The sequence below is a fragment of the Brachyhypopomus gauderio genome, chromosome 9 (assembly GCF_052324685.1).
Source record: "Brachyhypopomus gauderio isolate BG-103 chromosome 9, BGAUD_0.2, whole genome shotgun sequence".
Taxonomy (NCBI): domain Eukaryota; kingdom Metazoa; phylum Chordata; class Actinopteri; order Gymnotiformes; family Hypopomidae; genus Brachyhypopomus; species Brachyhypopomus gauderio.
In genome coordinates, this window is record NC_135219.1 from 21,981,601 (window position 1) to 21,994,854 (window position 13,254).

A 13,254-nucleotide genomic window follows, 5' to 3' on the forward strand; every position below is an offset into this window, starting at 1 on the left:
GAAAAAGCACAATCATATTACGCCAGTCCTAGCGTCCCTACATTGACGTCCAATCCAATTCAGTTCAAACTTTTATTGGGGGCTTTAAAATCACTGAATGGGCTTGTTATATATATCCAGGGTATTTCAGTTGCACCTTCAAGAGCCTTGATATTGTCTGATTAGCTTCTTCTGAGGGCTCCCCAGTCAAAGAAAAAGCTAAACGGTGTCTTGGATCTCTCGGTGACAGTCCTAAGGTTTAGTCTCCCTAATGAATGATCAGACATTTTTCCTCCCTTCCTTTCAAAACTTAAAGGAGAGTCCTTATTTTCCAAGGATTCTTCATATTATGAAACAGCCATTATACTGACACCTAGTGGCCTAAATATTTCAGACATTCTGTACTAAATTTATTTTAAACATGGCCACCTCCATGTGAGGGAACCGCTCCATGGAGCATGAATTGGTTCACTTGAGATCGTCAAAGCAAATCAATTCTTCATCTCATGTGAGCTGCACTACAGAAATAAATGTTAAATTAATAATCAGTTTCATAAATATTTGCTTCCCTTTTGTGCCACAAATGACTTATTGTTCCTTTAAAATGTAATAATGTAATTTGACATTTGAAAATATTCAAAGTTACATGGTATTTGAAGTTATCAGTGTTTTGTAGTGTGTGTATATTTTTATTCTCTTTCATTTCCCCCCCTTTCCTCATCATTTTCTCATATCTAAGTACTTTGGTGTAGCATCTCTTTTTTAAAACAACCTTCAGAAGTACTGACTACAACTTAAAAATATCCTTCTCTATCAGGCAATCAGTGCTATCAGGCAATCAATGACACTCATCACATCAAATGTATTAATCTGTAAACTTTTCCAATGCTAAATGTGGAGTTAAGCTTGACTTTGCCTACTGGCTTCAAATGTACCGTGCTTGGTCTGCTTAGCTGTTACTTGATTGCCTTAAAAACCTTGAAAATATCTAGCAGTTTGATCACATAATCCCATTGTCACATTTTCACTAATGGAGTCTTTCCCATCCCTTTGACGAATATGCTTATGATAATTTGATGTGCCAGTGCATGGATGGCGGAATACAATCCACAAAACCCATTAATTTGAGTCTCATCATCTCACCTGGCCTACATACAGCACAGATGAAACACGACGGCTGCGTGGTGTGAAAGGGAAACAGCAGAGTTACGTTCACTGCTGTGTGACTCCCTGAGCAGAAGAAAGAGGAGAAGAAAGGAATGTGGGAGACATAAGAGAGGGAAAAAGAAAAATGTGTTTGAGGCCTACTGCCACACGAGTCGTTTATCATTGACTTTTGAAGCATTAAAAACTACTGAAAGCATCACTGTCAACATGCTTACCTCAGACCTGGTCCTTGCTTGTCAGAGCTATTTAAACACTGCTTGCTACAAAGATAAGTAGCCCTTTTGAGTTGCCTGGGAGATTATTTTTTTTTCTCCCTCTCTCTCTCTTTCTCTCTTATGCTCTGCTTGTGTGAGGTAGTGAGGACTCTCGGGTTGCAATCACTTCGCATTCTTTTCGGCGATTGATTCCCTGGCATGCACAGAGGAGGAAGCGGGGAAGTTGGGGATGTGACAAGTGCACTGTGGATGTTGTCACCATGACAACAGACATCACTTCACACAGGAGCTGCACTCAGAGTGGATGTGTGGGCTCGAGTGACATGGGGCTGTGGGGGGGGAGGGGGTGGGTAAGGTTCACGCGAGACTGCCAACAAGCCTCATGCCAAACACTCAACCCACCCATGTCATCAGCACAGGGTCTTAATCAATGGGAGGCCACCTACATGTCACAGTGTGCTTTACAGCCCTTTTGAGAAGGCAAACACTTGGCATTGGGGGTGTTAGCACATCGGCCGCTGAGGCAGTGGAGTAATATATATATATATATATATATATATTCTGCAACAACAGTTGGAATAAAAACTCAGATATAAAGAAATTACAGAAACTCAACAATGGTTATGTGTTATAAGCCAAGTATAGCCGATGGCTAAAAGCATTGGCTCACTGCACATAAATAACTTTTATACCAAAAACAGTGTGAAATGTCATTGGCTCTAACACATTTTCATTTACGGGTTAAAGAGAGTTTGGAGTTCACCGGATTTTATCAGCGCAACACCAAAAAATGGTTTTTAAAAGGTGTAGATAGATTCTCGAGGACTTTTCTGACTTATATTGATCTCAGTGGAAGCAATGTCAATTGATCCAAACCAGCATGGTGAGCACTTAACTTTAAAGTACACTAGCACAGAATATTTCATCTACCAAGAACCTACTTCCATCCATCAAGATCAGAGTTTTTTTTTAAGCATTTCTAATAAAGAATTTCAGGCAAAAACTTTCAACACAGAACCTGTTAAGTGTTAGGACACACAAACCTCATGTTCACTCCTTAGAAGCATTCTAATTTCCTACAAATACTCAAAGCTAAAAAAATCTACAGTCAGGAAAAAGCAATTGAACCAATTCAGAGGCTAAAGACCATAATCAGTCTTTATAATGGCTTGGCTTGCTCCTGTAGACCACTCTGTAATGTTCAAACAGGCAAAACAATTTTATTCTTTCTCTCCTTCTCATTACTGTAGGAAATGTGAAGGTCTTGGTCTGAGGGAATTGATGAAGGACTCTGGAGAAGGTGCTCAAAAGCAACAAAGGCCACTTTCGTTCCACTACTTGAATAAATTTGCATAGCTCAGAAGTCACGCATCTGAAGCAACTCATGAAAAGATGCCTGAGAAGTTGGTTTGACTTCAACAGTAACCAGTGGAGGAAAAAGAGAATTGTTAAAAAGTGACAGCAGCTCATAAGAGCTGTAAGATCTAGATCTTCAAATAATGTTACAGAATACAAAATGCATTAACAGTAATTCATCTTAGATATAGTCATAAATGCATCCCAAATTAAGTTCCATTCCATAGACTTCTGTGTAAGTGCTAATGGAATATATTTAACCACAGAATGAACTCATATGATACAAATAATATTTTGTTTTTAAATGTATTAAAATATTCAGGTACTTCTGTGTACACCTTATACACAAAAATACCCATGTGGTATTAATATTTCATGCACAGAAAATGTGCCATGTTGATAAAAGCATGCTCCATGCCACCTCTCTCTCTCTCTCTCTCTCTCTCTCTCTCTCTCTCTCTCTCTCTCTCTCTCTCTCTCTCTATCATTGTCTCATAATTTATTTCTATTCAGAATAGCATTTTAGCATTACTGTTTGTAATATGTATGTTATGTAGTAAAATAGTAGTACTACTAGTAGTAGTAGTAGTAGAGGTAGTAGTAGTGGTAGTATTAGTGTTAGTAGTAGTAGTAGTAATAGTAGCAGTAGTGGTGGTAGTAGTAGTAGTAGTAGTAGTAGTAGTAGTGGTAGTAGTAGTAGTAATAATAGCAGTAGTAGTAGTAGTAATAGTAGTGGTAGTAGTAGTAGTGCAGTAGTAGTAGTAATAGTAGTGGTAGTAGTAGTAGTAGTAGTGCAGTAGTAGTTGTAGTGGAAGTAGTGATAGTAGTGGAATTAGTAGTAGTGTATTAGTAGTAGTAGAAGTAGCAGTAGTTGTAGTAGTAGTGATAGTACTGGGAGTAGTAGAAGTAGGAGTAGTGGTAGTAGTAGCAGCAGTAGTAGTGGTAGTAGCAGTAGAGATAGTAGTGGTGGTAGTAGTAGCAGTAGAAGTGGTAGTGGTAGTACTAGTGATAGTAGTGGTAGTACTAGTGGTAGTAGTGGTAGTAGTAGTAGTGCAGCAGTAGTAGTAGTAGTAATAGTAGTTGTAGCAGTAGTGACAGTACTGTGAGTAGTAGAAGTAGGAGTAGTGGTAGTGGTATTACTAGTGATAGTAGTGGTAGTACTAGTGGTAGTAGTAGTAGTGCAGTAGTAGTAGTAGTAGTAGTAGTAGTAGTAGTAGTAGTAGTAGTAGTAGTAGTAGTGGAAGTAGTGATAGTAGTGGAATTAGTAGTAGTGTATTAGTAGTAGTAGAAGTAGCAGTAGTTGTAGTAGTAGAGACAGTACTGGGAGTAGTAGAAGTATGAGTAGTGGTAGTAGTAGCAGCAGTAGTAGTGGTAGTAGTAGCAGTATAAGTGGTAGTAGTAGCAGCAGTAGTAGTGGTAGTAGTAGCAGTATAAGTGGTAGTTGCAGTAGAAGTGGTAGTAGTGGTAGTAGTGGTAGTAGTAGTAATAGTAGTAGTAGTAGTAGTGGTGGTAGTAGTAGTAGTAGTAGTAGTAGTAATAGTAGCAGTAGTAGTAGTAGTAGTAGTAGTAGTAGTAGTAGTAGTGCAGTAGTAGTAGTAATAGTAGTGGTAGTAGTGGTAGAAGTAGTAGTAGTAGTAGTAGTAGTAGTGGTGGTAGTAGTAGTAGTAGTAGTAGTAGTAGTAGTAGTAATAGTAGCAGTAGTAGTAGTAGTAATAGTGGTAGTAGTAATAGTGCAGTAGTAGTAGTAATAGTAGTGGTGGTAGTAGTAGTAGTAGTAGTAGTAGTAGTAGTAGTAGTAGTAGTAGTGCAGTAGTAGTAGTAGTAGTGGTAGTAGTAGTAGTAATAATAGCAGTAGTAGTAGTAGTAATAGTAGTGGTAGTAGTAGTAGTGCAGTAGTAGTAGTAATAGTAGTGGTAGTAGTAGTAGTAGTAGTGCAGTAGTAGTTGTAGTGGAAGTAGTGATAGTAGTGGAATTAGTAGTAGTGTATTAGTAGTAGTAGAAGTAGCAGTAGTTGTAGTAGTAGTGATAGTACTGGGAGTAGTAGAAGTAGGAGTAGTGGTAGTAGTAGCAGCAGTAGTAGTGGTAGTAGCAGTAGAGATAGTAGTGGTGGTAGTAGTAGCAGTAGAAGTGGTAGTGGTAGTACTAGTGATAGTAGTGGTAGTACTAGTGGTAGTAGTGGTAGTAGTAGTAGTGCAGCAGTAGTAGTAGTAGTAATAGTAGTTGTAGCAGTAGTGACAGTACTGTGAGTAGTAGAAGTAGGAGTAGTGGTAGTGGTATTACTAGTGATAGTAGTGGTAGTACTAGTGGTAGTAGTAGTAGTGCAGTAGTAGTAGTAGTAGTAGTAGTAGTAGTAGTAGTAGTAGTAGTAGTGGAAGTAGTGATAGTAGTGGAATTAGTAGTAGTGTATTAGTAGTAGTAGAAGTAGCAGTAGTTGTAGTAGTAGAGACAGTACTGGGAGTAGTAGAAGTATGAGTAGTGGTAGTAGTAGCAGCAGTAGTAGTGGTAGTAGTAGCAGTATAAGTGGTAGTAGTAGCAGCAGTAGTAGTGGTAGTAGTAGCAGTATAAGTGGTAGTTGCAGTAGAAGTGGTAGTAGTGGTAGTAGTGGTAGTAGTAGTAATAGTAGTAGTAGTAGTAGTGGTGGTAGTAGTAGTAGTAGTAGTAGTAGTAGTAATAGTAGCAGTAGTAGTAGTAGTAGTAGTAGTAGTAGTAGTAGTAGTAGTAGTGCAGTAGTAGTAGTAATAGTAGTGGTAGTAGTGGTAGAAGTAGTAGTAGTAGTAGTAGTAGTGGTGGTAGTAGTAGTAGTAGTAGTAGTAGTAGTAGTAGTAGTAGTAGTAGTAGTAATAGTAGCAGTAGTAGTAGTAGTAATAGTGGTAGTAGTAATAGTGCAGTAGTAGTAGTAATAGTAGTGGTGGTAGTAGTAGTAGTAGTAGTAGTAGTAGTAGTAGTAGTAGTAGTAGTAGTAGTAGTGCAGTAGTAGTAGTAGTAGTGGTAGTAGTAGTAGTAATAATAGCAGTAGTAGTAGTAGTAATAGTAGTGGTAGTAGTAGTAGTGCAGTAGTAGTAGTAATAGTAGTGGTAGTAGTAGTAGTAGTAGTGCAGTAGTAGTTGTAGTGGAAGTAGTGATAGTAGTGGAATTAGTAGTAGTGTATTAGTAGTAGTAGAAGTAGCAGTAGTTGTAGTAGTAGTGATAGTACTGGGAGTAGTAGAAGTAGGAGTAGTGGTAGTAGTAGCAGCAGTAGTAGTGGTAGTAGCAGTAGAGATAGTAGTGGTGGTAGTAGTAGCAGTAGAAGTGGTAGTGGTAGTACTAGTGATAGTAGTGGTAGTACTAGTGGTAGTAGTGGTAGTAGTAGTAGTGCAGCAGTAGTAGTAGTAGTAATAGTAGTTGTAGCAGTAGTGACAGTACTGTGAGTAGTAGAAGTAGGAGTAGTGGTAGTGGTATTACTAGTGATAGTAGTGGTAGTACTAGTGGTAGTAGTAGTAGTGCAGTAGTAGTAGTAGTAGTAGTAGTAGTAGTGGAAGTAGTGATAGTAGTGGAATTAGTAGTAGTGTATTAGTAGTAGTAGAAGTAGCAGTAGTTGTAGTAGTAGAGACAGTACTGGGAGTAGTAGAAGTATGAGTAGTGGTAGTAGTAGCAGCAGTAGTAGTGGTAGTAGTAGCAGTATAAGTGGTAGTAGTAGCAGCAGTAGTAGTGGTAGTAGTAGCAGTATAAGTGGTAGTTGCAGTAGAAGTGGTAGTAGTGGTAGTAGTGGTAGTAGTAGTAATAGTAGTAGTAGTAGTAGTGGTGGTAGTAGTAGTAGTAGTAGTAGTAGTAGTAGTAATAGTAGCAGTAGTAGTAGTAGTAATAGTGGTAGTAGTAATAGTGCAGTAGTAGTAGTAATAGTAGTGGTAGTAGTAGTAGTAGTAGTAGTAGTAGTAGTAGTAGTAGTAGTAGTAGTAGTAGTGCAGTAGTAGTAGTAATAGTAGTGGTAGTAGTACTAGTAGTAGTAGTAGTAGTAGTAGTGCAGTAGTAGTTGTTGTTGTAGTGGTAGTAGTAGTAGTTGTAGTAGTAGTAGCATTTTCCTATTACTCTAGCTATTTTCAGTGTCATAGGATAAATACACGGCAATGTTGGGATACCAGTATATGAACGTCTTGCTCAGAAAATATCAGATATTTTAATCTGATTTTTGCAGGTTCCTGGTTTTGTGGTCCTCACATTCTCATAAGCATCAGCAGATTTTATTAACAGTGTTAAGGTGAGTTTCATAAGCGGACATGGCTGATATATGAAAAGTATGAGCTATGTTTTCACATACCCTTTGGACTACATAAATAATGTGCTTTATTTGTTTTTTCTATATTTGTCTAATTGGCACACAGATTTTGAGATCCACTGCAATAGACCAATCATCTTTTAGAAAGTGTTGGCATTTATTTGTATATTGTGCTTACAGCCACCCAGTAAATGCATGCAGCTGAAATTTCTCTTTCCTCTAGCAAAGAGAGGTGAGGATACATGACATGTCAGACAAGCTTAAATGTCTTGTCACTGAAAGCTTAACTGCAAAATCCATGCAAAAAAAAGATTCACTCACAGAACCACCACTATGCAACCCCTTTGCGAGAAATCAACCTTTTCTGTTTTGTGCCTAGATCACAGTCACACAGTATTTTCTGTGTGTTTCTGTCAGACAGTGTATATATTTCAAATATTAATATAAATGTAGTCAATAAGTCTCCCATGCTCAACTAGCTACTTAGTTATAACATAACTGGTGTATTCCCCACACCTCCCTAGCTTTACTAAGAGTGTTGATAAATATGTCAAATACACTTCTTGACTAGCTTTAAATAAAGGCACTGAATGTCTAATTAAATCATTCAGGCTTTTATTTCTTATCCAATAAAAGCATATTGTGTATTTTGTCATTTTATGGTAGAGTATAACTCAGATTCTGTTCATGGATGTCAGCCAAACACCGCCAACGGCTCACCAATTGTTTCCACACTAAGGAAGAAGTTATCCGTGTTTTCTACTACTACTCATTTTCAACCACAGAGATCTGTCAAAGGCACCAATCTAAAAAGCCCATGCAGGAGCATGATGAGTCTCTTCCTGTGATCCTTGGCGTAACTATGATTGATGGTAGTAATGCACTGAGAACATGTTCCATTCTCCTGTTTCCCATAAAATTCTTAATTCAGTCCCCAATAATTTTCCAAAGTTGCTCTGTTAAAATCTGTTTCTTATTATAGCTCACAGCACGCTTTCCAAAAACGTTCCCATGTGAACCATCTTCAGTCATTATAGAAAATTGACACGTGACGCTCTAGTGGCTGTAAAGTGCATCACAGGTAAACAGAACAGTTCTGCTGCAGTAGACGGATCAATGGGGAAGGATCGATAATATAGATACTGATATATGAGTCTCCGTTTAGTCGATGGATGTCAAAGTAACCAGGGCTAGATAGTTTTTACACAAGACTGTAAAACAGTAACTGAATTTGAAGTTCATAATTATCTAACTGGATGTAAAAGTATCAGGCAAACCCATACAACAATGCAGTTGGGCCATATCTCTTTCTTCCAAAGCTCTTCCTTCATCTTAATCCTTGTCCCAGCAATTTTCAAAAGTTATGCTCATGGCTATGAACAAAACATTTGGAAAAATGGTCTGGAAAAAAATGTCTGACAGTTCTCTATTCAATGACAAAATATATCATGTTAAAAAAATATGATATTGTGTCTCATTCTGTCACTATATAATAGAAGTGTAAGCCTAGTATTTTGTTTCCAGAGCTGCGTTCCAGGACTGGAACTGAAGGTTCTCAGTAGAAAGAGATCTAATAGGAGCCACATTAGGCCCACTGCAGGGTTCACACCTGTGGCCTGTGATGTTCATTGGCAAAGCGCCTGCACCGGTTACCTGGCTCAGTACGGGTAGCCAGAGTATTGGCCCTATCTAGTGAGGTTACAGACTGCAATTTTAATGTCCATTTGTACATGGTGACAGCATTGACTAAACCAGTTAAATTACAGAATTATAATGTCACACAAATGTCACACAAAAATTTACATTTGTCACTGGCACTCAGGTGTTTAATCCAAAGTGTGAATGTTACTAACTAACAGAAAATAAGCCTTCTTGCATTATAGCATTAAGACATTCTGATGACAGAAATATATTCACATATTCACAACAAGAACATCTTTTTATTTTGAGCAGTAAGTATAAATAGTATGTAATGTTGCAACTTTTCGTAACACACACAGACATACACAAAAAAAATCAGCATCCAGAGTGAAATCTGTAAAAATCGAATGGGGAAAATGGAGTTAACTGAACATAACTGCTATAAAATTATTATTGTTTTGTTGGTGTTGTTTGTTTGTTTGTTTGTTTGTTTTGTAATGCTGAAAATTTATTTTAAATTGGCCAAGCACACTTTTCTGTTAATTTTAGAAGAGCTATCTTGTAATTTAGATTAGTACTCACTTATGGCTCCCCAAATGCCTTTTGAGGTCAGATTAGCTCTGCCTAAATATATCCAAAAATATATATATTGAAATATACCCAGCATAGGTTCAGCATAACTGGTTCAGATGTATTGTTTTAAAGTTCAGTGAACCCTGCTTACAATGCAAACCAAGAATCCATATAGATCAGGTTTACATGGGGTTAACCCATGACAGTATTAGATTTCTGCATTGTGCATGCTACATTTATAGTCAAATAATTTGGTTGGTTAATGGTAGTAAGAAATTCAATTGCCAAGAAGAAGGAAGAGACCATCTTACCATAAAGTTTATGAGGGATATGGATTATTTTTATTTTTCAAAGAATTAGTTTTACTACACCAAACCAAACCTGCATACACCTGGTCGTTCTGACTTCTAAGTGCTAAAGAAAGTTTTTGCAGTTTGCTAAAAACTGAGATGTGATGTAGTGTACAATTGGGGAGCATGTGGTCTAAACCAGACAGGGAGAACAAGTTGTCTGCTACTGCTAAATGCTTGCTTGCTGGATTGAATAAACAGTAGCTAACTTTGAATTTCAGTCACTATTTCCCAACTTTACCAGGGTTCTTTGAGCATCCCTGTTTTTGAGTTCTACAATGTGTTTACATTTAGAGAAAAGTCACTCTTATTTTCCATTAACTTCCAATCAGAAGCATGCAGAGTGCATAAATGGTCATTTAAACTCACCCTGATGTTTTTGCTTCTTTATGTGCATGTCACTGTTGGATGCTACATTGCTAATTGGATGGAACATGGAACTTTGGAAGTTTGGATTGGTTGGAATATGGAATCTTTGAAACTTCTAATTGTATGCTCCAATGGACAGCCATGCACACAGTTTTACACCCTTAAAATAAAGAAATGAAATTGGTATAATAACCGATTGAAAATTTGCATCCTAAATTTCACACTAGTGCTGAACTAATTATTACTCTTTGCATGAGACGTTTTGTTTTACAAGCTGAAAGTATCAGATGCAGACAGCTTCTAAATTCACAGGTTTCACTAGTAACTATTCTGCAGATGTTTGTTAGCAATTAATATCTAATCAAGGTATGTTTTAACATGGAATATATTTGAGGGGTTTCAAATCATGTTTGATGACCACAGTTATTGAAATTCATGTTACTGTAGCACAATATATAGGTCAAACCCACATGCCTCCAATGGCTAGCTCAACAAATTTCAAGAACAGGCCATACTTATTTATAGGTATATCAATCATGGGCTTTCCGTCCGCAGCAAGTTATAATGGAGTCATATTATATTGTAGTGGCAGACCACATACCCTTAGTCACTTTCAGATCCATTTAAATTTAGATGTCTTGACTAACATTCATTTGCAGTTTCGTACTGACCAATATGTTTGGATACTATCAGACTATTTATATCATCACTGTCTGTTATACTCCCCATGCAGACCAATTAGACAAAACTAATTGTTCACGCAAAATATTATAAACACTGCAATAATTGCAATCATGACTACTAAAACTAACCAATTAGTGCCATGTTGGTCTAGCATACATATTCAGTCTGCGTCGTTCTGTTAAAAAATATTTATTTATTCAAAGCACAACTCATGCTGATATAATCCATTTGTGCGTCTGCTTGATCTTTGTTCTCTCTCATGGTTCACCACAACCTGTGCTATTCCAGAGAAGCAAACTGTGCTGCACTGCATTTCAATGGAGACAGAAACGCTGCTGCTCTTACCAAGACCGTTTCTAAGCATGACCCACAGACCCTCCGTGCTTCTCACCTGCTACCCAGAGCAACAAGAGCTCTCAGATGTATTCCCTTCTGACACTTGCACGTTATGATTCATAGCCATGCAACGTTCAGCCTTTGACTGAAGGTGGATTTACACTTCCAAAAACGCCACTAGTTGCGTTCTGTGATGCGGACTGGCGAGAAGGGACCACTACTTAAGAAATGTTGTAGCATGCATATCCACTGAATAGGCTATATTCCCATTTCAAAGGAGCTCACCATTAACATGAATTCCATGTTGGGGGAAAAAAATTGCCATGAAACACTGGTTGATTCTTACAGTCAGTAATGAGGAAACACCCACTCACTCATGGGCTGCATTGACAAAATGATATAGGCTAACCAGCAGCCAATAAAACATACATTGACGTTATCGATCATTGAGAATGTCATCAATAGTGGCAGCTTCCTGTTTTCTCCTGCCCTGTGACCTATGATTTCGCTCTTGAAAACAAAATCGAACCAGAAGTGTTCAGTAAAACGAATCCTATGATACATTATAAACAAAGGGAAGACATCAATGTACGAATAATTGACAAGATTTCTTTATCACAAGGTCACGATCGTGTCGATTGGCGTTGTAGCTCTCGTTGACTTACCATACACTCCCTGGCTGCAAACGCCGTCCAGTATTAGCGTGACGAGTCCCAAAATAGTGATAATCCCGTCCATCCTTACGTGGTTCTCAACATATCGGGTTCGGGGGGCCAGAAGTCCGTCCTAGGTTCGGGGAGGTGTGAAAGGCAGAGCAGCGCCGATTATGCACCGATTACGGTGAGACGCGTTTAAAGGACGCAAACGCGCCTTTCGTGCAAAATCAAGTCAAAAAAATCACCCAGACGTCGCAAATTGTACCTTAATGTACCCTCACATTAACGTTTGTGCCATGTAGCGGCGAAACAACGGTCACCCGGCACGTCTGTGAAGACAGTTGTCCGAGTAGTTCACGGGGACGCGAGTAACTGACAGTAAAATGTTTTAAGAGACAGACGCGTTCGTGGCGGCTCTACGGACGCACAATCGCACACGGGCTTTTAATTGCGGTAATGACGTGTTGTTGGTCAGTTTTAAACATCTGCCACCGGCTTAATCCCATCGAAATGGAGCGGCTGTCGTTTCTGGCTGTGTCCACCTGAAGCTCGACCACTCGGGGAAGGACAGCAGCGGTGAAGTTGTACCAAAAGATGGATGATGCGGTTCCTCACGCTCGCATCACGGCCACATCCCGAGTTTCCTCCGCTGAGAACGACAGAAACGGGTTCGTCCATGAGAAACGAGCATGCACTTGCTTCCAACGATTCCACCAAGACCCAGATAATCACAAAACTATAAGTGTGGGAGCTGGACAAAACATAAGTCTTTAGTTCTTTGCGTGGCACCGTCCGGTTCTTTTGCAACACAACCGGTCACCGGTTGCAGATTGACAATCCGTGTCGTTGCGCAATACGCGCTGTGGGGATGGAGAGGAACCGCAACCGGTCTCTCACTACGTGGAGGAGTGCGTGACTTCCAGCTCTCATCTGTATGGAAGACTACACACGGCGTAGAGGAAGCGGCGTGAAGCGCAGCTGGTCCGCTGAGAGGAATTATACCAACATATCGACATAAAACCTACTCAATTCGCTATAGTCTTCAACTATCCCCCGTGACCTGAGGCGATATCGCCTCCGTCGCAAACCCACAAAGTGAAAGAAACGTTGAAATAACGAAACATGTTAACGGGCTTCGTGTTTACCCTTTCTCCGTCCACTAAAATATCTGAGAGACTGGGCTTTATTGATTTGAACAGGCATGTGAACGTACAACAACAGTTAAAATACATTTTAATGATAATAATTTAAAAAATCGAAGCTCGATTTTTTTTCAATACTTTTCTTGACAGTTTAAAATAGTTGGAAAGCTTATGAGAAGTTTGACATAAACGATCCCATGAATCGCCATGAACTTGCCTCAAAGTTGGATATGTTCTTTACGGAACTTTCAGAACAATGTAAACCAAAGAATGTTTTAGGCCTACATTTTGTTCGAGATGTAATTATGCTTCTCAGATTGTCAGTAAAATAATATTCAGAAAAGTGAATAAGCAATTTGTGAACTAGTCAGTAAAACAACGCCCCCTACTGACGATTGTGCGATTTCATATGCGAGACTTGTGTCAAGTTGGAGAAGTAGTAAGGTTTGACAATAACTGATATGTATGGTTATTTTTCTTAATAACATGCTTTTACAAAAATATCAATAATAATATTAATAATAGTGAAGTTTT

General features: G+C 38.7%; 1 protein-coding gene across 2 annotated transcripts in view; it reads right to left on the reverse strand.

The window, feature by feature from the left end:
* LOC143523463 (MAM domain-containing glycosylphosphatidylinositol anchor protein 2) overlaps positions 1–12,625 on the reverse strand; it is a 150,402-nt gene extending 137,777 nt beyond the window's left edge. For both annotated transcript variants that reach the window (XM_077017934.1, XM_077017933.1), the window contains exon 1: positions 11,588–12,625. In XM_077017934.1, the coding sequence (XP_076874049.1) occupies positions 11,588–11,660 (73 nt within the window). In that variant the 5' untranslated portion in view covers positions 11,661–12,625. The remainder of the gene's footprint in view (positions 1–11,587) is intronic.
* Between the last annotated feature and the right edge of the window lie 629 nt (positions 12,626–13,254).